Genomic DNA, 26567 nt, shown 5'->3' on the forward strand with positions numbered 1-26567 from the left:
CTAGGATGGACCCTGTGCCCTTGCCTTTCCGGAAGATGTTTTGCCGGTGGTCCAGTACCTGGCATTGCTCAAGGGTTGTGATTAGCCTTCTGGTGATCATCCGTTCGAGGGTCTTTTCGGTGCAGGGAAGTGGGGGCTAAGGGACTGAAAATCTTTGGCCGTTGGAGTTCCCTGAATCCTTTTGGGGATCGGAACGACGAGAGCCGTTTGCTACGACTCCAGAAGGGTCCTCCTCTCAGATTCGGTTGTAGCATTGGAGGAGAGCTCTTTTACTCGCCGGTGGGAGGTTCCTTAGAAGGTTAACTGCTTTCCGTTCGTCGTTCCGGAGCTGATGGAAAAGGTTGATCCTGGTGGCCCAGATCGGGCTGTCGACCGTCGTTTTCCGGAAGCTTCGGAGGGCTTGTCGTCGGCTTCCATTAGCAACGCTCTCCCTGGAAGGGAGCACTGATCCAGGAGATATTGGCCTCGGAGGCGTGTAGGTCTTTTGTGCGTCGAAGTTGTCCACAAACACTTCGTCGAAGTTGGTCCAATCAGCCCCTTTATATAACCACCGTCGCAGCCGCGGGACATTTTAGAATCGATAAGGGTTACAGACAACTTCGGTCAGAGTTGGACATGGCGGTTGTCTTGACGAAGTAAGTAGTAATGGAGCGTGGTTTAATGGTAATTCGTTATGTATCATGACGCGTATGAGGGGCCAACACAAGAAACTCGCATTGAAGAAACCGACGAAGAGGCGAGAGATCTCGTATTGCTCCTTAGACGTCCAAGTAACCTCTTGGTGAACAGAGCTGATCAGAGTGACTGCAAACGCTTGATCACCAACTGTGCAGACGCAAGAGCAGTGGAGAATCGGTAGAGGTTGGTTAAAACTCAGCTACCAGCTGTGCAATATCCGTTTCAAATAAACTGCAATCCGCGCAATGCATTATCGGGAAACAAGTGAAATTCGAATGTTTTCAGGTCGAAATGCGTACGCTTACAAGCTTAACTAGGAAGCCTGGACAATCCTCCTTCCAGATCTTCGAAGACACCCAGTGCAATGCTCTAGCCGAAGCCTCTCCTCCGTGTTTCAGTAGCTCACATGGTGATTGATAATTGCCATCCGCTTTATTACTCCTGAACCGTTCGATCTTCTCCTGAATCTCAGGTAGATCGGATGCTGGGAATCTATCGTCGGCCGCGCGTGTCCCCAGACTGATTCTTGCGCTACTCTCGTAGTTTACTGCCATTTAGAAGTCTGTGCTTCCACCTATCAATCACCTCACACTAGTTCCTGAAGAGACTCCCCTTGGTGTATCTGGACATGTTGACACATGGAGCTCCAACCGTTTCGTTATCCTGATATTCCAGTAGGTGCTTTTTTACACTGGAATACCGAGTTTTGTCGCCCTTCTCTGTACCTTTTCTTGTTTGCTTTCGTGCAGTGCTGCAGCATTCTTCTCCTCAAATAACTGCTGACATTCGACATCAAACCAGTCATTTTCATGATTTAAAGCTCTCGTACCCAGTACGGCCTCGGTTCCAGCTATGCTCAAGAGTAACTGCCCTGAGCTGTTTTCTCGTGGTAAATGTTATACTTGCTTGTGAAATGTCGAGGCTCCTGCTTGAAGTCTCTCGATGACACATACTTGAAGGGTATATTCACAACGCCTTATAGTTGCCGAGCGTCCGAAACTTATCACCTTACATTTATCGACGTTGAAGTGCATACCGTTCAGCAAGCACCATTCCTCTATATTGGCTATATCGTCTTGGAGCACAGCAGAGTCGAGTGCTGAGGCAATTGAACGAAAGATCATCAGCATAGAGTAGTTTTCCAGACTTGATGTGGGTGCAGAGATTGTTGATGAATAAGAGAAAGTTCAGTGGCCCTAGATGACTTCCTTGAGGCACACCGGTTGGCGTTACGAATGCGTTTGAGCAAATGCATTTATAATTGTCATCAAAAATCCACCGAAGATGAGAATGTTGTACAAGTCAGGATCACTGTTCGGCTTTAGATAAATGCAGCAAATATATAACGATCTACCTGGCCTTGAAACGCGTACGACAACTTGCTCCAAAGCTTTACATCCAGCCATTTTTAGTACAGTCCCAGTCAGATGTTTCTTTATCGCTATAAGAACACCACCTCCGCGGCTTAGATCATTGATAGAAGAGTTGCAATCGCATCGGTAGATTGCGTAGTTAGTCGATAGCTTAGCGTTTGATATATCTCCTCGTAGCCAGGTATCGGTGAAAACGATAATACAGTAGTCGCAGGAAGTGAGGGTAAGCAAGAAGGCCTGCGTTTTTGTTCTCATTCCGCGAACCTTCTGGTAGTAGACGGATAGGAAATTATCTGCTGTATGCGACGGTGTGCTATGAACCAAAAGGTTTTCAGGGAGCGGATTATCATTTAAAGCAACATATTCGCCAGAGGAGGGAGTTCGGAAGACCACCTCACGACCTACGAATGACCTCAGGAGCGCTCGGGGGCTTCCGTATTACTGTATAACGGGCGTCCCGGTGATGGCAGCGCAGCGTGAGTGTGTAGATGTAGTCTCGCAGCTAATGTAGCTTTCGTGAAACACGGAGTTATCGGAGTCGGGATATGGGAACCCGCCGTGAGATGTTTGTTACACCAGTACTGGTAGGTTGAAGTTATCCAATATCTCGTAGCCTGGAGTACTACCTGCCATGTAATTTGAAATCGACTGGAAGTAAGCATCGATTAACATACAATCACGAATTATATCCGGAAGGTTCGATCACGAATTTTAAACGTTTCGATCACTAAGCTCAATGACTACCCAGACTTGTTAACTTCCACGCATTGCTCTCGGCGATTTTAGCTATCAGTTTTTTTGTTCAAAGCAACACCGACATCTCCACCGGTTAGTTTTTTACTATTTCACGAATTCTGGTAGCAGCAAGCCTTCATATTCAAGTTCAGCATACGTGACGATATCGTAACAGTCATCACTGACAGCTAACTTGTAGTCTTCAAAGGTGACGTTGATTCCACCGACGTTCTGGTAGTAGATCGTCGAACTATTATGTAGAGATCTTGTTCCAGTACGCGGTGGGAGTTCAGGTCAGCTGTATTCGAATCGTGAAGCTCGGAGTTTGGCGATTAATTGTCTGGCAATAGATATCGTCGAGGCAGGTTGACGAGTATCGGCTATAATTGGTGGCTAGCCTGGCTTCGGAGCGAGATGCTTCCAAAAATTTCTCGAATTGGCGAAGAATTCTTTCGGAGCAAGTTGAAGCACATACGTGTCACGTCTTCAGTTCAGGTTTTTCTCCAACTTTGAACATCAAATTCATTGTGAAACGCCTGGGTCCTTTGCCACGAGTCTAATGATTTCAACGTCATCGGTGATAAGACAATGTTTAACCAGGACGGAAATACTTCTCTAATTCGTTTCCCGTTCAAACTAGATAATCCTGTACACGCTACAGGGATTCTGAAATAGAAACAAGAAAAGATTAATTTGTGTCGATTCCGTCAGTATTTTTGTGTCTAAATATGACGGAAGCTGCATTCCGGAGCGCTAAATATTTCTTTTAAAGTTTTATTTCCATTAAGCAGATTATTCACCACGCTCTTTGAGGCCTCGAATGGTGTGCTCCTTGTGATTCCTGGCCGCCTAGACGCCGGTCAATGTCTCGTGTTTTCCACCGAGTCAAAATTTGAAGATTGCAATGGGATGGCATCCTTTTTTCTTTGATGGTGACAATCCTGAAATATAAATAGAAACAAATATTTACCATCATTTTTCTGCTAAAATTTTACTACTTTCGAAAGCGGCATTCTGGAACTCTGAATATTTCTTTTCTAGTTTTATTTCTAAAAGGCAGTACACATCGACAAAATTCGCCACCGTCTTTGAAGTTTCGAATGATGTGTTCCTTGTGATTCCAGAATATTCAGATGCTGGCTGGTTGATGTCTGGTGTTTTCCATCGAGTCAGAATTAGAGGATTAAGAAATGTCTCTGATAGTGACAATCTGATTAAAAGTGATCCTGAAATATACATGAAAAAAAATTATATACTCAAATATAAATGGAGAAAATTACTTACCTTCATTTTCCTGCTAAAATTTCAGTTTTGGAAACAGCATTCTGAAACGCAGAATATTTCTTTTCTAGTTTTATTTCTACAACGCAGTACAAATTGAAGAAAATCGCCGCCGTCTTTGATGTCATAAATGGTATGCTTCTTCCCTATTGGTGTACCACGTTTTCCGTACGACTAATTCGCCATTGCCTGAAATGTAAAACGAAATAACTGATTAAAACGATGTTTTTCTTTCTGTTCAACTAAATCCTATTTGCTTTAAAATGATCCCACAGAGAATACACAACAAACACGATTTCGGACGCATTTCGAACGGGACAAACCCAAGTTGTTTGTACTTTACACCGTCAACAACTTCCTAATCTCTTGAATGTGCAAACAAATCGCTCCAAACCATTTTTTTTAGTGCAGTAAAAAGCATCCCTACAATTTCCACCCTCTCACACTGTAACTTGAGTTGGTTGGGAACAAAATGCAAAGGAAAGAGAGCGGCGAGAAAGAATGTGACACGGTGAGAGCCTGAATCCAGAGAAGAAGTGCTACCCCACAGTTTACTGTCAACCACCCATCAAACACACTCCGGCTCACACACCGACCACCCACACAAACTCTCCGGGACGAACTCAAGGGGGGAACGATTGGAATGGGAAATGAATCGGAAAGAGCCCCTTTTCGAGAGATTTATCACGGAACGGAATTAGAGACTAAAGTGCAATATATAGACACACGAAACGTACGTACGCTTGAAAGGTGTACACACTACACACAGCCGGAGATACACATCTCGGTTTCCATATTGACGAAAGGCGGGGTCGGCGGTAGGGGGAAACTGCAGGCATACCGTGTAAAGTAGACTTTATGAGGGAAGTTTTTCGTCCCTTTATCGTCGCGCGCTATGTGCGAATTTTGTACCAGAGGAGAGTCCGTGGAACAGGTGCCTCCTCACCAGGGCACTCATAAATTTGCGAAAGTTAAGGGTTACCGTCATCGTCGTCGTCGAGTTCGGAGCAAACTTTAACAAAGTATCAATCGAAAATAATTTCATGCACACTGCTTAACCGGCCACCAACCGAGCGCGGCCGACTCGGTGCGGATTGAGCCTGGGAGCTGGAGCCGGAAGAGCGAAGGCAATGTAAATTGAGTGGTTGGCTTTTGGTCCTTGAAGACCTCACACCAACTGGTCCCCCTCCCCACTTCTCCTTCCTCGATTTTCGCACAGAACCGCTCCGGGCGTTCCGGGATCAAAAACAGATATTTAATATCGTTGTCGCTTGATGCGGAGAGAAGAATTTCCGCATTTGCCTCCGGGCTACGACGAAAAGGGTTTGAATTGATGCGCTGATTTTGAATTTTTGTTGTTCAAGATGAAAAGTTACAATTTTCGAAACAAGAGGGTGACTTTAGTGGCATGCTGTTCTGTTCGGTTTGAACGATAATGAATGGCGGTTGCGATGAGAACCGACGCTGTTAAGGTTAATCCTATTATTGTTCTAATTCTAATCTGTCTTTTTTGTTCTCCACTTTCAGGTCTACGTCGGTGCCGTCAACAAGCTGTACCAGATTTCCGGCGATCTGAGCATCCTGGCCGCGGTCACGACCGGTCCGCACAACGACTCGAACGAGTGCTCGATCCTCGAGTGTCCGTCGGACATCGTCCGGCGTCCGACCGACAACTGGAACAAGGTCCTGCTGATCGATCACTCGGCGAACAATCTGATCGTGTGCGGGTCGCTGTTCCAGGGTATCTGCCACATTCGATCGCTACAGAACGTGAGCATCGTCGAGTACGAGGTGCAGGAAGCTGTCGTGGCCAACGTAGCCAATGCCAGTACGGTGGCATTTATCGCTCCGGGACCGCCGGTTCCCTCGGAGAACAACGTCCTGTACGTGGGCGTCACGTTCACCGGGAATTCGCCCTACCGGAGCGAAATTCCGGCCGTGGCCTCGAGGAGTTTGGCGCGCGATAAGCTCTTCCAGATCGCGTCGTCCGCGGTGACGACCGGAACGCGCATCTTTGTCAATTCGTTCGCTCGGGAATCCTTCCTCATCAACTACGTGTACGGGTTCAGTTCCGAGCGGTTCTCGTACTTCCTCACGACGCAGTACAAGAGCAGTGCACACAACACCCCAAAAGAACTGATCACCAAGCTGGTTCGGATCTGCCAGGACGATTCCAACTACTACTCGTACACGGAGATCCCGGTCGACTGTATCAGCGAGAGCACCAAGTTTAACATCGTCAACGCGGCGCACGTCGGAAAACCGGGTCCGGATCTGGCGGAAAATCTCGGAATTACAACCGAGGACGATGTCCTGTTTGCAGTATTCTCGGAAAGCAACGACTCGAAGAATGTCAACAAGTCGGCGCTGTGCGTGTACTCGCTGAAAGCGATCCGTCGGAAGTTCATGCAGAACATCAAATCCTGCTTCAACGGACACGGTCAGCGTGGCTTGGATTACATCTCGATCAACATGCCGTGCGTGCCAACGAAGCTACAAACCATAAGCGAAGATTTCTGCGGTCTCGATGTGAACTCCCCGCTGGGGGGTGAACAAGCGATCGCCTCCATTCCCGTCCTGCTGTCGGAGTTGAAGATGACCTCGATCGCAGTGACGACCACCTCAAATTTCACCGTCGTCTTCATCGGGACGCTAAGCGGCCAGCTGAAGAAGGTCGTCATCGAATCGTCCAGTTCGGCCCAACAGTACGCCCTGATGAATGTGGACGTCGATTCCAAGATCCAGCCGGATATGTCGCTGGACAGTGTAAAATACGATCTGTACTTGATGTCAAAGCATAAGCTATTTAAGATTAAGGTCTATGATTGTTCGGTGTATACCACGTGTGTTGCATGTCTATCAGCGAAGGATCCCTTCTGTGGCTGGTGTTCCCTAGAGAATAAATGTAGTCCGAAAAGTGAGTGTCAAGATAATTTTAAGGATCCCCTGTCCTGGCTAAGCTACAAGTCGGGCAAATGTACCACCATTACGAGCGTCAGTCCCAGCCAGCTACAGCGAACCACCGCCCGCACGCTGGAACTGATGATCGAGAATCTGCCGAATCTCAAGGAAGCGCTGGTTTGTGCGTTCACCTTTGCCAACATGGAGAAACCCATCATCACCAATGCAACGAAGAAACGAAACGGCGTCAACTGTACGACGCCCCGGACTGACCTACTGCCTCAGATAGGATATGGAAAGAGTGAGTTTTTTTTTTGTCTGCTTCAATTTTGTTACTCTGTTTTCAACAATGGGGATCACTTAATTGTATCTATCGAAAGCGAGACACCGTATCGAAAATTGCTGTGTTATCTCCACCGGTCCTGCCTGTTTGGAGGCGACACGGGTCCTTTTTTTCTGTTGGTCGTCCTTCCGGTTACGCGGCGGCGGAAAGGGGCGAGGCGAAAATCAATGTCCATTAGTGTTGATTTGCTTTCGGTTAGCATAGCAGCCGAAAAGGGGTTCGATTAGATTAGAGGGGGATGGGGTGATGGGGATGGGTGCAATTATCGGAGATGGTGAGTTAATGTTTTTCGAGCATAAATATTTCTCGGGGCAATGGATTGTAATCAGCGATGATTGGACTGCCGGTTTCGGTAATGGTTTCTCGGTGGGAACAGGGGAGAAAAAAAACATTTGCTGACCTCGAAGTGGAGCAACTTTTCTGTATGCTTTAATTCGAATCAATCAAATGGGCGGTAGAATTTACCTGCGTCATGGGTGTTTTTTTTTCGAAATTTGACGATCAGATCCGTTGGAAATTGTTGTTGGAAATGTGTGTGTAATGTGCTTTTTGAAGATTTCATTTTTGGTGCCTCAAGGAAGCCACTTTAAGTCGAAAATTTTCATTCTCGTCATTAATGACATTGACGAGATGGAATCTAATGGATATTTGGAGCCTATTTACTAGCGATTGTTCGTAGTTAATGCAGTTTATCACCCGCAACAAAAAGCGAATAAGTAGATGAACCTTGTCAACGAGGAAATAGTTAGGTAAAGCTGACCGGACGAATGTTACCCTATATGTGTGTGTGTTGACATAGGCCATCTTCCCGTTAACTGCAACTGATGCTGAATGTTGAATCACGGGGTCGTTTGAAACAGCAAACCTCGTATTTCAGCAGATCCACACAATTTAAACATGAATCGGAAACAACCCCATCGCTTTCGACCTTGTTTGCAGGTCTTTATACTCTGAACTCCTTCAGACCGTTAACCGCCACTTATCTTTTTTTCAACATTTTTTGTCATGATCGAAAAGTGTTCCACCAAGACTTTAGGAATTTCCAATAAATTTAAAAAAAAAATTGGTCACTGCACAGGAAGAAGATCACAAAGGGCCCGTTTGAGGAGCATGGGTACAGTTTCAGAGCCGAGGAGTTGATTTTATTCCAAAATTTATCTCACTTTGAGGCGAATATTTGTCAGAAGGCATTTTTGCACGGGTTTAGATCTCAATTCAGGATGATAGAGACAGAAAGGAATGATACGTAACGCTGATCAACGTGTCCAGCGATGAGTCTTTTCTACTGCTCCATCAACGGCTATTCACACACACAGAAAAGCCAAACCTTTAAGATACGGAAAGCACAAAAACCTTGTAAGCGATTTAGCAAACTGGGCACCTTATGATATATATTGTTACACTGCGCGATCTGGAAAAAGCGTCCGAGTGCTCCGAGAGTAACCGTACGAATGACTTGACATCACGTTGAACATTGTGATTCAAATATTGACGTACGGATTGCATATTATTGCGGGTAAAGCAGGCGCAAACATTTGGGCATATGCTGCACGTGCTGCTATCGAGTACGCCTGCATCGCCGCACTGTTATGAACACTCGAAATAAATTTACTCTTGCTACAAAATACCCCCACGCTTTAAGCGCTTTTATGGAATAATTCATGGGCAGACTAGAGTGCCCAGAAAAATAATGAATTTTTGAAAACTCAATCGGCCCACCCCTGAGTCGATTCCTAGTCCAACTAGGAGTACTTGCTCCAAATTTGAAGCAAATCGGATAAGTCTAGGTACCGGACCAACGCGCCTGAAGTTTGTATGGGATTTTTCGACAATTTACATGTAGAAAACCCACTAACTCGCATTTTCGCCGCTAGGTGGCACTATATGCATCGTATTATCACTGTAAGTGAAAATAAGAAAGATAATTTAATTGCCTACAAATTTGTTGAAGACTTCTAGTCAATCCGGGTTTGTTAAAAGAAGTTATTAAACATTTAACGAAGTGATGTCTGAGTCAGTTTTGCATGGGGCCTAGCAGTGCATGGTTGTGGATCGGTACTCGATTACCACCAACTATACATTTTTGTGAGATAATGGTTAGATTTAGCTGAATGGTATTTTCACAAGAATTGTAGTTCATAATATGAGTTACGTTTTGGTTAGAAAATTTTAGTTCCACATGTAACGGCATAGAGGGCGCCAGCACTAACTTTTCATAGGAGTGAGATAGAATATCGAGATATTCGAAAGAATTATATAAAAATGCCTGCTTTACAACTTTGTGGAAGACATCTAATCTCTATCTCTTTCCGTTAAAAAGTTAGTATTGGCGCCCTCTATGCGGTAAAATGTGGAACTAAAATTTTCTAACCAAAGCATGACTCGTATTACTTACTATAAATCTTCCGAACATATTATTGACCTAAACCTAACCATTATTTCACAAAAATGTTTTGTTCGTGCGAATCAAGTACTGATCAACAATCATGCACTGCTAGGCCCCTTGCAAAACTGACTCAGACATCACTTCGTTAAAAGTTTAATAACTTCTTTTACCAAAGCCGGATTGACTAGCAGTCTTCAACAAATTTGTAGGCAATTAAATTATCTTTCTTATTTTTACTTACAGTGATAATACGATGCATATAGTACCACCTAGCGGCGAAAATGCGAGTTAGTGGGTTTTCTACATGTAAATTGTCGAAAAATCCCATACAAGCTTCAGGCGCGTTGGTCCGGTACCTAGACTTATCCGATTTTCTTCAAATTTGGAGCAAGTACTCCTGGTGGGACTAGGAATCGACTCAGGCATGGGCTGATAGGGGTCATTTTTTCCTGTCACTCTAGTGCAGACCCATGATAGTGGGGGTAGTTTTTGGGGTATTTTAGGGGGAAGCCCCCACATTATTCCGGATGGTTTACCCCCAATGACTGTCATTATGGGACGTGAGTAACTACAAACGTGATTTGCTGGTTGAGCACTCGGCAACAGGACTGCTTTTAAGCTGGACCTGCGCTTGTTGGGCAATTCTCGAAAATAACTGAACGTCAAAATTACTTTGCAAATCAAACTGCCAAAAACTGACAGCATTTACCCGAGCAACACCTCTTCTGGCCAGTTTTTGGAAGTCAATCAGTCGATCCAGCTAATTATTCGAATTGAATTTGATGGTTGGGCAGAGGTGGTAGTATCAAGTTTTTCTCATTGATCCTTTATGACTAAGATCCAAGACTCTAGAGGGTTGTACTGAAATCGCGATCACAGCAACCTGCGAGCTACTCATCCAGTTACGTATCGCAAACACGCCTTCCGAATGCACGTACTTGACGTTCGGAGCTAGTTGAATCCCTTGTTGCTCCGTATCTACAGTCACCAGCTAATCGTCTACGAAGTGGCACTTTGATACGACGGCGGCCGGAAATTGATCGGAGAAGCGATTGGTGTTATGAATTGGGTGCTACAAGGAGAACAACAGACTCCAAAGTTCATAACCCGCATAGCATATGTTCCGATTTCACCACTTCCGTCACTGTAGAAGAACCCCTGGCATTGTTGATCTTTGTGGAACATCTCGCGTATGTCGCCGGTCCGTGCCGCTGAAGGTTACGCGCCGCTCGCGGAACGGAACCGCGATCGTCAACAGTGGACAGAGTTGATCTCAGCTGTGCAACAGGACGAAGTTCAAAGCCTTGACTGCTACATCCCAAATAGTTCTAACCTCCTAGTTCTAACTAACCTAGTTTATTGGAACGTGGCAACGTTTGGCCCAGTTCTTCGCTGGCGAGTTTCCTTGCGTATTCTTTGGTCCAAGTAGTAGGCAATTTTCTGGTTTCGAGCTACTGCTACCTCGGGGTCCTTTTCCATGCATTTCTTGAGACAGTTATGTCGACGCATTGTCGTTGCACGGGTATCTGGCCGGTCACGTATCGGTCTTCTAGAATCGCATCTAGAGATTCATCTATTTCTTGGTCATGTTCGTGTCCACGAACATGGAATGTACACAACGTCGAATCAAAGAGTTGCTCCAATCTAGACGTATCTCTACAACTATCAGACCTCCGTCTATCTAGTCTTCTGTAGGATATCTATCTATGCATGTTAAGTGGAAATTCCTGGCCTGGTTTAGCTTCGAACACGGGCTACGTCTAGGCTAACGATTCTTGACTTATCCTCGTTCCGTAGGGCACCTCCAGTTCAACGCAAACATAACATCACCTTCGAGGGACAACTCATCCAGTAGCATCTGATCAAGCAAGATTAGTTCAAAACCTTCCTCGAAAAAGGTATATGTTCTAACCATCCGACTCCTCTTGCCAGTGATTCGTCAATACGGTACCATGGTCGATCCTGTGAGCGTTACACCTACTGGGCTCACGGCTGGTTGCCGAGCGAAGGAACCTTACCAGCTAAAGTCGGTTGATTCTAGGCTTGTTCGTGCGCAATGTGCCAGCCGTTCTTCCCGCACTGCTTTGCTCTTCAGAAGTCGATAAGTCAATGGAGACATATGTGACAAATGTCAAACTCTGGGACAGCTGTCCATCGAGAATCCCTGGAAAGATCTTGGAATTTCCCAACTGCTCTACCATTTCCTTTGCAAACTAGATATACGTTAATGACAGTTCGCTTCATCAATTCGTAGACATGGGGTGGGCTTCACAATCTGAAATACTGATTCTGGTGGCTCTGCTTCAGCTACAGTAAGGCCGATAACGTTGCTAGCATTTCTGGACGAAGGTAACTCTGTCACGTTGTTGGAGGACAGACTAGCTGACCAGCGGAGAAGGAATCTAGACGAATGAACATTTAGGTATCGTGTACCGAGACAAGTGCAGGTTGCATAATGGTCGCATAGCAGGAACACTGCCGTTGCCAGGAACTCACCGCGAAGTTTAAGTGTATAAAGTCTTATAAATAACTGGACATCATGGTTGACATCGGGTTGAACAATATCCATACGTTTGCCGCGCTTGAAGCGAAACACCTGTAGGTCGCGTGGCAAGTGTAACCTCGAACGGGTGGTTTACGGGCCAAAATACTCCGTGACGGATCCTACGAGTAAAAATCTCAGTTATCAGAAGACGATTGCAAAACGATGATCTACACGAACTACTTAGAAGCCAGAACGCTCTGGTGGTGATACTAACGCAGGAGAAGGCGATCGGGGGACGTTAGAAATACTTGGATAGACTACAAAACGAATCGGTGGACGCTTTTAAATCAACCTTTTATGGGAGGTCGAGGATCCACGCTTCCCGAAAGGTTATCCCGTGGAACAGCATTTAACAAAGCAGCTAGAGAATCGTTGTTGAGAAGAATTCAATATTATGCGAGAACGTCAATCAAATCATCAGATCAAAGAGCACCAGCTGTAAGGTTATGCACATCGTCCAAAACCCAGAAAACAGGTAAGATACGGTTCGTATAGAATGTTTCAGCGAACGTACCAGGAGTCTCACCAAATTCAAAATTTCGTTAAGGGCCGGACTCCGATATTCCGTTGTTAAAGGTTATCATAGTTTTTCTCGGAAGGCGAATAAGATTTGGCGGGAACTTGAAGGAGATATTCCACCAGATCGCCAATATCAACTCATGTGTAGCACCAAGAAGAGCATCAGGAGCTCCAAGGAATCGTAGATCTTGTGCTGACCAGACGTTTACCCAAAAAACGTCGGAGCTTAAGAACAAAAGAGGGCAGCTCTACGAGTTGCCCAAGGAACAACAGCAGCGTCCCTACCAGGATCACACAACTAGTGAAACGTATCAAGTCTCCTTGAATGCCGTCAAATGAGAGCATACCATACTTAAGACGCGAGAAAAAACGTCTAACGACGGGGACTCCGCCAGGTGAAAATCCGCACCAAGCATAAGCAAACACAGCTGTTCATCTTCAGGAAGTCTTTGAATGATATCCCTGTTTACTTAATGTTCGTAGAAACATTTGGCGAGTTTAGCTCTCCGTGCTCGGTTTCGAACGAATAGCGTCGATCGCTGGCACTTAATTTACGGTGCGAAAATATAAAGTACGATCCCATCACCCAAAAGAATGAATTTTGCGATCGCAATGTGTTTACGGTGAAGTGTACGACAGCAAATCGGTATTTTTTCGAGTTACCTTCTTTTTATTCAAATTACATTGAACAGTTGAGTATAAAATTCAAAATTTTCGCTTGTTTTTTTTTATAAAATGGAGCCTGCTTGTTTTTTGCCAACGTTTCGACCCCTAGTCGAGGTCTTCTTCAGGTTTTCTAATTTATTAAAATGGCAGTGATGGAACAATAAGATTGACGACAATGTTAGCTAAAGTAGCGAATATGATTAACACGCTTGTGTTGCATTATTTTCCGCAAGATGAAACAGAAGCACTGACCTGGAATCACTGCTCGAGGGGACCGCGGATCGGTGCGGAAGAAAAACTGAATAATAGACCGTCGAATTCTGTGGGAGCACTGTGGAATAATTACAAACGTCTGCAGTTTGTAATTGCTGACAAAATGGGAAAAATGAATACATGACCAACAACAGATCAATGCTATGAGATGTAGTTTGGTGAATCTGACAGTGTAGTAGATTCAGTTAATACGGAATTGCCAGAGGTTGGGGTGCAGCGATGCCCTAAAGCAATACAAGATTATTGCATCGACGTTTGAAAACTAGCGCGGGTGAAAAAATCTCCCAATTTCCCAATAAAATTAATTTAGATCATAGCCAACGAACTTTCAATTCTCATTTCTTCGCAATGTGAACAACATTTTTAATCCAAATAGCCATCGAAAACAAAAAGTTTCTTCGTCGTAATGTTAACAGTGTAACACTTCTCCGTGAAGATCTTTCTCCACAACCAACCAGAACCTGATCTATCGGTGTACGGTTCGAAGCGTTGGTTGGAATTAGCTTATTGAGATCATACCTTTTGTCGCATCCGATTAGCAGCCGAAGATATCGTGATGTAAACTTCGCTGTTTAATTTGCAGCTACAAATTGCTTGCAAAAGAGGATTTTTTTCAGTTTCCTATCTATTTTTTAGCTGTTGTTCTATTACACGACATCAAAATCTTAGTCTGGAAAGTGTCCAGATTTATGATGCTGGTCTACAAGACAAGCATGGAGCGGATGTCGATTAGAGTCACGGCGGGAGTATTTCAGGGCTCCATGCTCGACCCTACGCTGGGGAATATGATGTACAACGGAGTGTTAACATCGGAACTGCCTAGGGGAGTAGAGATCGTCAAACTTGCATGTGGCGTCGTCCGTACGATAAGCGGCGAGACTCTTTAGGAAGTAGAGATGTTGACGACGGAGACAATAGATATTATTGAAACCTAGATGGCGTGTCGCGTGATCAGCATCGGAAGACACTCGATGCCATCGAAGCGTGCGTTGAAGCACCGGGATGTGATGGATCGACAATCGGTTGAATTTCAATAGCCACGTCGATTTTATTATTTATGTGAGAAGATTTTTTTTTATGTGAGAAGGTGGTTAACGCAGTGGCAAAGATCATGCCGTACATCGGAGGAGATCAGATCTGTGGCGCTGAACTCAAAGCAGAACCGCACGAGGCTGACGAGCACGTTTCGTCTAATGGTTGTTCTTGTCACGAGCGCGAACGTTACGATGTCGTCGAAGACGGAACGCGTCATTACTGGGATGATCCCAATCCGCATCACTCTGGCTGAGGATCTAACATGCAACCAATGAATGAAGGGAGACTGATCAGAGTGGACTCGTTGGCTGAGTGACAGCAAGAGTGGGACAACGCAGAGAAAGGAAAGTGTACCAACCGCCGCATCCCAAATGTGTCGGTGTGGGAGTATACGAACTATGGAGAGATGAGCTTCCATCTGAGGTAATTTTTGTCCGGACTCGGCTGCTTCTGGAAGTACCTGTATCAGTTTGGATATGCTTCGTCAAGAGACACCGGAATACGTGGTCTTCGAATGCCCTAAGTTCGAAGAAGTTCGACGTAAAAGTCGACAATATCGTCGAAGACATGGGACCAGACGAACACACCTGTGACGCCGACCAACGGAGAAGGAATTCAGATCACTGAACATCTAAGCATCGGGCACCGATGCAAGTTCAGCGAAAATTGGTACACAGCTGTAAGTCAAATTTCCTGCAGAAGAACCCTTAGATACATCCGTCAAAGATAGGATCTCCGGCTTAGTCGTCGCTGGTCTTTTTTTCATTTAGAGGGTTTTACTGTAATCGCGACTGCAACGACCTCCGAGATATTGATTCAGTTGCGTATCTTTAACCGACCTTCGAGCCATTGCTCGATTATCTGACAAGCGCGTCTGCTTGAGTCGTTCTCAAAGACTGGAGTAGGTGTTGACCACCTACCAGACCAAAGCAATTCTGCGTTAAATACGTTTTTATGGTTAGATACAAGGTTTTCATGGCTGCTAGCCACGAGGAATGTCGACAGCATTGAATCAACTGATTGATCTACTTACTAGTCTTTGTAGCTATCGGATTATCCAACCCCATATCTCTAGCCTTCTGGACCAGACTTATCCCTGCGTCCTGTCCTGATTCGTGGCCGAGCGTCACAACACGAGTAGACGTGGAGCGAATACGCATCCGCTAGCTAGTCTACGTTCAGCGTTTCAAGGGGAAGTAACAGTTCTTCGACTGTTACTAGGGTATCCAAGCAAGACTTCCTGATTTGGCTTCGAACACTCGCCACGTCTAGGCTAGCGATTCTTGACTTCTTCGCCAGTATCTGTTCAAGCAAGGTCAGCTCAGACGCTTCGTATCATACTCTCGGATCGCTGCTTCTCGCGAACACCGGGAAGATCTTGGAATTGCTTGCATTTCTCTACTGCCAAACTCTTTGCAGATTAGATGTAGTGATGGAGCCGAGTTTCGCTGCAGTACTGACTGACTCGACGAAAGAATTAACCCATTTTCCGAGTGTAGCCAGCTTGTCAGAAGGAACTATTTTGTCTATAACGAGTCCGATCCAATTTCACAGATACTCCCTTAAACCTCAGGCATCAACTATAGCGCAGAGGTTCTGTACGTCATACGTGTCGGAGCCGTAGACAAATTTTTGCACGACTGATCTTTTGCTTTTGGGATTATCGCTTTCGTCGTATTCCAGGCTTCCTTAAATATTTTCAGCGTTTCTGGTCGCTGTTTCACTGTTGTTTTTACCTTTGGACATCTCCATGGTATCATTCTTGGTCTTCTCAGTAGTTTGTGGAATACAGCTTCCTCAAATATCTTCGCTGAAAACTCTTCGAAACCTGGTTTAACGGCTTGGTGTATAGATGTTGTTACCAACTGTTCATAGGTCGTCTAGTTTACGCGCTCGTATATCCAACGACATCCTCTTGTAGGTCGTTTAGTGTAATTTGGGGCAGTACGTTTGGAAAGTGATCATTGGTGTGCAACTCGGTGGAAAAATTGGAAGATACGCGATTTTCAGACTCCAGTTTCTTTTCGAGTGACAGCTTTCGAATGGAGACCTTTTGGACGTAGTCTTCCTTTTCGGCGTCTCATCTAAAATGGGTTCACATTTCATCCGTAATACTGTTTGCTCTGTTCTGTCATCACAGTTGATCGTATGTTGATCCGTCTTTTCATTTGATTCGTCGTCCAGCTTGGAGGCACTTCCGTGAACACGAGGTACGTTCGTGTATTCATCGTTGACTAATTCTACTTTGTTGAGGCTACATTAGCTACACTCTTGTTGACTTTGTGAGGCCTGCACCAATATTTACCAGCGCCATTTGCGGGTTCTATCTGTAGACATATCAGAGACGGAAGCTTGAGGTCGGTAGAGATCCTATAACTCACCAGCGCCTCTGAGATGTTTGCTCCGAATTTCGTGAAGTTACTTTTCTGATAGCCTGGCAAATGCTGACGTCCCTGTTTCTTCTCCATTCCGAGTATTGAACGCTGATCGTACGGATGAGTCATTTCAACTTGAGCATTTCCTTTTGAACTGGTGGAAGTGCTGGAAGGCCCCTCTAAGGATATCTTGCTCTCATCGGCAGGTATGGAAGAACTGAACTGAGTGGCCAGTGAGCAGTGGACTAAGGGAGCCGTTCTGTTAAAACCCGCAAGTATGCCCTTCGATTGGCTGCATTTATGGTGTATGAGGCTTCCATAAAAGTTGAATCTTGACTTCGAGGTATTGTCAGAATGCGAACTGGCGGAAGGAAGGACATCAGCCTTCTGTTAACCAAGAGCACCATAGTTTTCCAGTTGTCCGGGAGTACGTCACGTCCCCAGACGGTTCATGACCTGCAATGGCAGGTGTCCCAAATCGTCTATCCGAAGGTTCATATCCAGCAGCTTTTTGCGTGTTAATATAAGGGCGTGGTTTAGTTCAAAACCAGATGTTTAGTGAAGTCCTGCCCGAGTACGGAGGAAAAGTAGTCGAGTGGTATTCCAAGTTCCTCTCCTGATTGAAAAGGGGCAGTTGAAAGGCGGTATCGGTATTCATCAGCTACAGAGGGCTATAGACCCGTTGATTTGGAGACCAAACCGGTGATTCCGCTCTTGCCGTTTAGAGCGTTAAATCGCCCCCAGAGTTCACCCAACGGTAGTCTGTGTAAGATCCGCCTGGAAGCTCAGCCTAGAGAGATGATCAAGACAGTCGTGTAGAGTGCGCGTACTACTTTGCGCCACCGGTTTCGATAGCCAATTCGTCTCCAGTAAAGCGCGTTGTTCTTGCTACTCCATTGGTTCGAAGAAGGCAAAGCTTGGTTTCCTGCGTTACGAAGAGTCCTTTAATAACGTCCAGGCTTGTTACCAAGTACGAAACTTGAAATTGAATTCATAAATGCACCCACGGTGAATTTTCAATGCCTGTTAACCCGTGACCATCGACACTAATCACATTACAATCGAATTTCCGCCGATCTTCGATCAACTATTTATTTCTACAGTAGTATTTTTATTCCTAGATTCGTTCGCACCCTTTCATTCTGCTACTACCGACAGAAAGATAATAGCACCCAGTCGATACAGGCCTAAGGACCAAACGTCTCAAAAGATTTAGACTGGAGTGGAGGCAAGAGCTAGGAAACTTGTGAGAACTTTGTTATCTCATCGCTTGACGACCACCGATGGAAGTAGCTACACTGCTTTCGATAAACTGACAAGCGTTCGTTCGTCCACGAATTCTTGAAGCATCACCAAATCCTTATGGATGCGTGGTTCGATGTGTTTAGGAATATCTTGAATTGAACTCTAGAAGCTCCGGATAGCTTTGAATACTGTGGTTTCCAGAAGAATTGGCTGAATCTATCTGCATTATTAAACGGTTCTGGGACCTTAAGGTAGAGTTTTCGGCCGCTCTCAGATTGTTTGCCACAGAAAGTCGAATCTGCGACACTCGAGGAAGAACCTTCAGCCATGTGCGCCATTTTTTGAAATGGAAAACATAGATTTGATCATCTCAGTCGTAGCTCTCCAGGTTCTTGCAAAAGAATTCGGAGGACCATCAACCCAAGCGGGCTTAAATCAATCATCAATGTACGTAATATCTCAGGCTGGGTAGGTTGTTTTCTTCCGGACAAATAGGATCGTGGCGGGTAGATAACTTGAACGTAAGGTAGTTTGCGGAAATATTACACCACATCCCGAGAACCTCACTCGGTGATTTCTGTTTCTTCAATGTTCATACATTTTTCTAGAATTTCTTCTTCTGTGAAAGCAGCAACGACTGACAGTGAATTCGTGGCTCTGCTGTTTTTACTCTTGAGCACTCCCATGGTATCATTCTTGGGCCGATCTACTTACTAGTTTGTGGAATACAGCCTTTTGCTGCCTCAAATGAAGATATTGAAAAGTAAAAACTCTTCGACACCTGGTTTATAAAGCAGCAATGACTGGCAGTGAATTCGTGGTCCAGTTCCGTATATCAAAGCTTCCAGCTTTGTGAACTTATCTCCTTCTCCTCCAATTCTTCACTGATCAGCATACCATCGCCATAGTACTGGTGAACGATACCTTGACCGATTTCCGGATCTTGCTGCTCGAATTGCTTGAAGGACATCACTAGTATACGTGCTGGAATTCTAGTAAGTTACTTTCTTCTTACGCCGGAAGTGTTGACTGCGCCGGTTCACAGGTCTTATGCGGACTAGATCGTACATTTCCGGTCATCGCCAAGATAGACATAAGGGACATCACTTGAATGGGTCCGTTGAAGAGTTTTGGCCGCTTTCGGCGAACGAGTCCTGTCTTGCCGGATTTGTTAGGATTCACAATTGGAAGGAACGGAAGGTACTAAACTCGGTCGAGAGTTGTCTCCAGTTCCTCTTGCAGGGAGTCTCCTTATGTAGCCTTTGGCTAGGTAGTCGTTGATTTCTGAGATGAGTTCCTGAGATAGGTTGCCGTCCGCATGTATTCGCCGATCGAGATATTCTCTTCTCCGTAGTGTCATCTTCCCGGAAGTTTCACGTTATCGTATCGCCATAGACGGCGAGATTCGTATCGTCCGTTCGTACGTCTAGCCAAAGATTACAGATTCTGAAACTTTCGAGTAAGAAATACCGCTTCGTAGCCTCGAGCAGTTTCTCGTGTGATTCGATGTCACATTGACAGAATTGGACACTGTGTAATCCTAGCCTAGTATTTGTTGCTATGGGTTCGTTCGACTTGCCTTGGCGGTTTTTCATCACGTTCTCTAAGCTGGAATGGACCAACCTGAAGAGAGATCGCGGACAGAGATTTTGGATCTACCGGTAGATCTATCAGATGTCGGATCTTTTTCCTCGTCATGTCCAAGGTATTAGTAGCGCTGGTGGTGGACTGTGTGTACTTCCTAGGGCGTGAGTTTCTTGGAGGGCGAATCCGCTCAAGAAACGCTAGAAATCTGGAAGTTTACACGTCCGTTCTGTTAGTGCCACCATTCCATTACAGGCATCGTACTTACAATTTGTCTGCCAAACTCTGCTCCATCACTCTAAGGCCCGATTCGCCGTCTACAAAGACGTAGGTTCGTACCATAAAGGAGAACTAGTACAATTCTGAACATGATCTTGGACCCTTGATACAGGCTACACATGGTGTTGCTAGCTGCTTTCTTTGGAGTTCGTGGAACAACTCTGTCCCCGGAGCTGACGGTGACCTGCGCGATTACTTGGGCGTGTAGAAAGAGATGGTACAGCCATCGGAACCGTACACCTTTTCCTGTTTTCATACTTCCGACATAGTATACACTTCCGCATTACTGCTTACCTTAAACCGTAGCTGAGTTCTTGGAATTGATTGCACCCGACGCGGATCCTCGGGTGGATCGTTACCGGGCTCTTTTGAAGTAGTAGCTATTCTACGCATTGGGGCATTCGGAGGTTTCCGTCGATGCCTGACGGTCCTTTTCGGTATGAAGATTTATAAAACCATCTATTTTTATTGCTAGGGGTCGATGATCATCGCCGACCGAAATTGCAACGTTTGTAGCGACGAAACATAGCCATGCACTACAGTTCAGTAGCGTTGGAGTAAAGTTGTTCCACGAAGTTCTTATCTGGGCCAGCTTGAATGTCGGGCGTACCTCAAAGAAGCATTTCACATAAAGTCCTCGATCCCACAGGCTTCTACCGTTGCGAATAGATTCTCTACGCCGAACTCGAAGTAGATGACTATGTCCAGCCTTTCAATGACAGGAGACGGCAATGAACAGATCTTCCAGATCATTACTTGTATGATTGTTTCCGGCCCTCCATATCATCCTTCCGTTCACATTCGATGGGTGTAGCAAGTGGCGCTTCACTGCTTCCAGCGCATTCTGGAATGCAGTTCCACCGCTGTACTTTAGTCTCATCTTCTAGGATGTAGTCACGATCTCCAGCTTCAGCAGCAGGCTACTTCTGTTTCAAACATTGAAGCTGACATTTTCTTTCAATCCGATACGTAACTCAACTACAACTAATCAATTAAGATTAAAAAAGCGCTTGTGCTCTTTTCAGAAGTTACTCTTGAGACGAAAGGGCGAAAACTGCATCTTCTTCGATACCGTAGACGTGTTTCATCTAGTTTAAAAAGACCGAGACTAGTCACTAATAGATTTGGTAGAGCATTCCACGAATCTAATGAAAAAAAAAAATTCCGCGGCTCGACGTTTCGGCTATTTGCTGTAACCTTTTTGAAGAGAAACTAATATATTTTTAAATATTTTTAAACTGACAGAAGTAGTAAACTCAAAATTCAACACTTCATCCCTTCCTGCTCCATTCCACAGATCACTTCAACGCACAGCTCTCGATCAAAACCTCCCAGGGTCCGGACATCGTGTCGACCAAGTTCACCTTCTTCGACTGCAGTACCCATCTGTCCTGTACGCAGTGCGTCTCCTCGCAGTTCCCCTGTGATTGGTGCGTGGAAGCCCATCGCTGTACGCACGATACGGCGGAGAACTGCCGCAACGATATCCTCGTGACAGGGATCAGCCGAATCGGACCGAGTTACCGATCGGGGCCCGGGTTCTGTCCTACGATCAACGTAACCGGCGATGGGCCGGAGATCCTAGTGCCGGCTGGGTCGAAAAAGTCCGTTAAAGTGAAGGTGCATATCATCGGTCAATTCATCGTCCAGACGCGGTTCGTGTGTCAATTCAATGTGGAGGGCCGGGTGACGAGCGTTAATGCGCAACTGCTGGGCGATACCATCTACTGCGATGCGATGGAGTTCTCGTACACGGCGAAGACGCCGAATCTGACGGCGACGTTCGCTGTTATTTGGGGCGGCTCGAAGCCGCTAGACAATCCTAATAATATTCATGGTGAGTTGAGGGGAGGTAGTCGTAAGATTTAAGTAACTAATTCTTTCCAATTTCAGTCGTAATTTATCGCTGTAGAGATATGTCCGATAGCTGTGGTGTTTGCTTGGCGTTAGATGAAAAGTATAAGTGTGGTTGGTGTTCGTCGTCTAATACGTGTGAGGTCGAGGACCAGTGCGGCATTTCCGGGAAGGTCGAGGGCCAGGAGAAGAAGGACTGGCTGAACAATCAGCAGACCTGTCCGAATCCGGAGATTCATTCGTTCGACCCGAAGACGGGTCCGTGGGAGGGCGGAACGAACATTACCATCCGGGGGATCAATTTGGGTAAGAAGTTTGAGGACGTTTACGGTGGGATCAAGATCGCTGGGATCGATTGTATGCCGTTCCGGGAGCTGTACGTGCAGACGAAGGAGATTGTGTGTAAGGTGGATGGGCCGGGTGTGAAGAGTCACCGGTCGGGGCGGGTTGTGGTACAGATTTCCGACTTCCGAGGTGAGTCGACGTATGATTTCGTGTTCGTCGATCCGGAGATTACGGACTTTGGGCCGAAGTTTGGACCGATCTCGGGTGGGACGATTATCAAGATTGTCGGGAAGGATTTGAACACGGGAAGTAGAGTGAATGCGTTCTTGGAGCAGCATCCCTGCGAAATTTTGAGGTTAGCTTTTTTTCATTATTCGAATTTGTTTAATAAATTTTAATAAATTGTCACCAACAGCACGGACGAATCGGAGGCTACCTGCCGGACAACGGCAGTTCTCGACCAGATGCAAGGGAAGCTCCGTATGGAGTTCGACAATGGCGTTCGGGAGTTCAGTGGCGACAACTTTGAGTACGTGGCGAATCCTTCGATTGACTACGTGACTTCCGGGGATCTGGGGACAAGAACGGCACGAGGTAATCTATCGCCGAACCGTATTGGACAGTCAAACCTCAATTTCTACATTCTATCGCCAACAGGAATCCCAGCCGGTGGCATCAAGATCTTCGTGTTCGGTCAGAACTTCTTCTCCATCCAGAAGCCGAAGATCTACGTGTACTATCGGGATCAGATCTTCCTGAACGAGTGCCAATCGATCTCGAACAAGGAGATGCACTGTAGCTCGCCGGAGATCGATCTGCAGGAGGAGGACACATTCCATTCGGACGAACCGCTTCAGCTGGAGTACGGCTTCATCATGGACGACGTCAAATCGGTTAAGAATTTGTCCGCCAAACTGGGTAGCCGATTCGAGTTGCACCCGAATCCGGTGTATTATCCGTTCGAGGAGAATTTGAAGCACTTTAACAGTGAGTATCTGACGATCAACGGGAAGAATTTGGATCGAGCCTGCAAGGAGAGTGATGTGATGGTGCGGATTGGTGATAATGCCATTTGTAACATTACGTCACTGTCGCGACAACAGCTGACCTGTCGGCCACCGATGGATCAGGAGATCAAGAAGGTCAACGTGAAGGTTGTGATCGGGAATGCACTGACGTACGACATCGGGTATATGAGTTACTCCTCGGCTAGTATTTTGCCGTCGATCAATAATAAGGCGGTGACGTTGATCGTGACGATCGGGTCGGTGATTTTCTTCGTGATCTTCATCGGGTTGGTGATCGCGTATCGCAAGAAGACTAGCGAGAATAATCGTGTACTGAAGAACATGCAGGAACAGATGGATATTTTGGAGTTGAGGGTCGCAGCCGAGTGTAAGGAAGCGTTTGCTGAGCTGCAAACGGAGATGACGGATCTTGGTGGGGACATCACTTCGGGTGGTATTCCGTATCTGGACTACAGGACGTATGCGATGAAGATACTGTTTCCGAACAACGACGATCACGTGGTGTTGCAGTGGGAAAAGCCGGAGCTGTTGCGAAAGGAAAAGGGACTCCGACTGTTTGGGCAGTTGGTGATGAACAAGACGTTCTTGTTGTTGTTTATAAGGACGCTGGAAAGCAACCGGTATTTCTCGATGCGGGAACGGGTGAACGTGGCTTCTCTGATTATGGTTACACTGCAGAGTAAGTTGGAGTATTGTACGGATATACTGAAGACGTTGCTGGCGGAGTTGATCGAGAAATGTATCGAAGGGAAGAGCCATCCGAAGCTACTGTTACGACGAACGGAGTCCGTCGCGGAGAAGATGTTGTCCGCGTGGTTTACATTCCTGTTGTACAAGTTCTTAAAGGAATGCGCCGGTGAACCGTTGTACATGCTGTTCCGAGCGGTGAAAGGTCAGATCGATAAGGGTCCGGTAGATGCGATTACCCACGAGGCTAGGTATTCGTTGAGCGAGGAAAAGTTGATCCGACAGATGATCGAGTTCAAAGTCCTGACGGTTTACGCGAGTATCACGCAGCCACCGATTTTGTGCAATAACGTCGAAATGATTCCGACCAACACGGAAAACATTCCGGTTAAGGTGCTGGACTGTGACAGCATCGGCCAGGTGAAGGAGAAATGTTTGGACACGATCTACAAGGCCATTCCGTGCAGTCAGCGACCCAGGAAGGAGGATCTGGACCTCGAATGGCGTACCGGAAGCTCCGGCCGTGTGATCCTCTACGATGAGGATTCTACCTCGAAGACTGATGGCGAGTGGAAGAAGCTCAACACGTTGCACCATTATCGGGTTAACGACGGCGCCTGTCTGAGTCTGGTGCCGAAGGAAAGCTCCATTTACAACATTACACTGATAGGGGAAAAATACTCGGAGAAAATCCACAAATATGAAACACTAAACATATCGAAGTACGTTTCGCCGTCGCCGCCCTTCAGCCGGGCCGGCAGCCCGATGAACGTGGACATGCAGGAGAACAGCATCAAGTACTGGCACCTGGTGAAGCACCACGACAGCGATGGGTCGAAGGAGGGAGAACGGGTCAACAAGATGGTCTCGGAGATCTATCTGACCCGGCTGTTGGCCACCAAGGTAAGTTCTTCTAGATCAGAAACGGGACTTGACGCATTAACTCACTTTGAATTCCAACAGGGTACCCTTCAAAAGTTCGTCGATGATCTGTTCGAGACGATCTTCAGCACTGCACATCGAGGTTCCGCACTCCCACTAGCAATAAAGTACATGTTCGATTTCCTAGATGATCAGGCTCTCTTGCATGGCATCACCGATCCGGAGGTGGTGCACACCTGGAAGAGCAACAGTTTACCGTTGCGGTAAGTTCTAAGTGGTGATCGTGTCTTCACAGTTCCATAGCTAATTGTATCTAACGTCTTGCAGATTCTGGGTGAACCTCATCAAAAATCCTAACTTTGTGTTTGACATTCACAAGTCAAACATAGTGGATTCTTGCCTATCGGTTGTGGCTCAAACCTTTATGGACTCTTGTTCAACTTCAGATCATAGGCTAGGTAAGTTCGAATGACCTACGAAACTGAAGCCCCCTAAAAACCTCCTCACTTTTCACAGGGAAAGACTCACCTAGTTCTAAGCTTTTATACGCTAAGGATATCCCATCGTACCGGGAGTGGGTGGAGCGGTACTACAGCGACATTCGGGAGATGGCCGCCATATCGGATCAGGATATGAACGCGATGCTCGCCGAAGAGTCACGGGTAAGTGTAGGTTCTTCACCGCTTCCAGCCCCGCAGAGCTGTGATGATCATTTCCATGTTTCTTCCATGTTTTCCCTTACCGGACAGCTCCACACGACCGAGTTCAACACGAACTGTGCCCTGCACGAGCTGTACTCGTACGCGGTCAAGTACAACGAGCAACTGACGGTCACCCTGGAGGAGGACGAATTCTCGCAGAAACAGCGGCTTGCCTACAAACTGGAGCAGGTACACGGTATTATGTCGGCGGAGTAGTGGTAGGTGTAGTAGGCGGTAGATGTAGTAGGGGGTCGAAAGCGAGGGGGGCGAAGGGAATAGGGCGGGGCGAAACTGAATTGTGTAAGCTATATAGTAAACAGAAAAAAAAAACAACAAAACAAACATTATTAAGTGGAGAGTGTGAAATTTATTGTCGAAGCAAAACAAAAAGTAAGCATGTCGTATCTATTTTTAAACAGTCGCTTTAATTGATGATTGATATGATCCGGAGACTTGAGGCAAAAATTTCAAACTGAATAGAGAGAAAGAAGTAACCGTCAAAACAGAAACAGCAAAATCAACCATACACAAGAAAACAAGAACAACAACAACAAACAAAAACGAAACGTGGAAAAATTCTTATAATAATTAAAAATATCTCATATAGCTCAAACAAAAAAAAAAGTCTAAATGTAATAAAAATGAAAAATTGTGTAATTGATGTGTTATAAGTTATTACTAAAATATAAGCTGATGATTTTATTAGTAAAACCAACAAAAATGCATGTTCGATGTTATTGATTCGAAAGAAATTCGATTTTTTTAATTATGGAAAAATGACACACTGCAATCTGATTTTTGTAGGTAACGTACGTCGTTTGACCGTGGATTGAGAACTACACAACTGTAATTGAAGTTTTAGGCCTAATATAATTAAAGGGAGCCTGTTGACTCTGGAATTCTGAGCTCTGG

The 26567-nt window shown here is 45.8% G+C and overlaps 1 protein-coding gene across 4 annotated transcripts in view; it reads left to right on the forward strand.

Annotated features, from left to right (window-relative positions):
- LOC131690488 (plexin-A2) overlaps positions 1-26312 on the forward strand; it is an 81694-nt gene extending 55382 nt beyond the window's left edge. For 2 of the 4 annotated variants that reach the window (XM_058976304.1, XM_058976293.1), the window contains 8 exons: positions 5595-7269; positions 21516-22055; positions 22112-22712; positions 22773-24975; positions 25036-25217; positions 25282-25412; positions 25471-25616; positions 25704-26312. In XM_058976304.1, the coding sequence (XP_058832287.1) occupies positions 5595-7269; positions 21516-22055; positions 22112-22712; positions 22773-24975; positions 25036-25217; positions 25282-25412; positions 25471-25616; positions 25704-25871 (5646 nt within the window). In that variant the 3' untranslated portion in view covers positions 25872-26312. Of the gene's footprint in view, positions 1-5594; positions 7270-21515; positions 22056-22111; positions 22713-22772; positions 24976-25035; positions 25218-25281; positions 25413-25470; positions 25623-25703 lie in introns of all 4 variants that reach the window. The other 2 variants (XM_058976312.1, XM_058976322.1) reach the window with 2 other exon arrangements.
- Positions 26313-26567: the final 255 nt, after the last annotated feature.

Source organism: Topomyia yanbarensis, chromosome 1 (genome assembly GCF_030247195.1).
Source record: "Topomyia yanbarensis strain Yona2022 chromosome 1, ASM3024719v1, whole genome shotgun sequence".
NCBI lineage: Eukaryota > Metazoa > Arthropoda > Insecta > Diptera > Culicidae > Topomyia > Topomyia yanbarensis.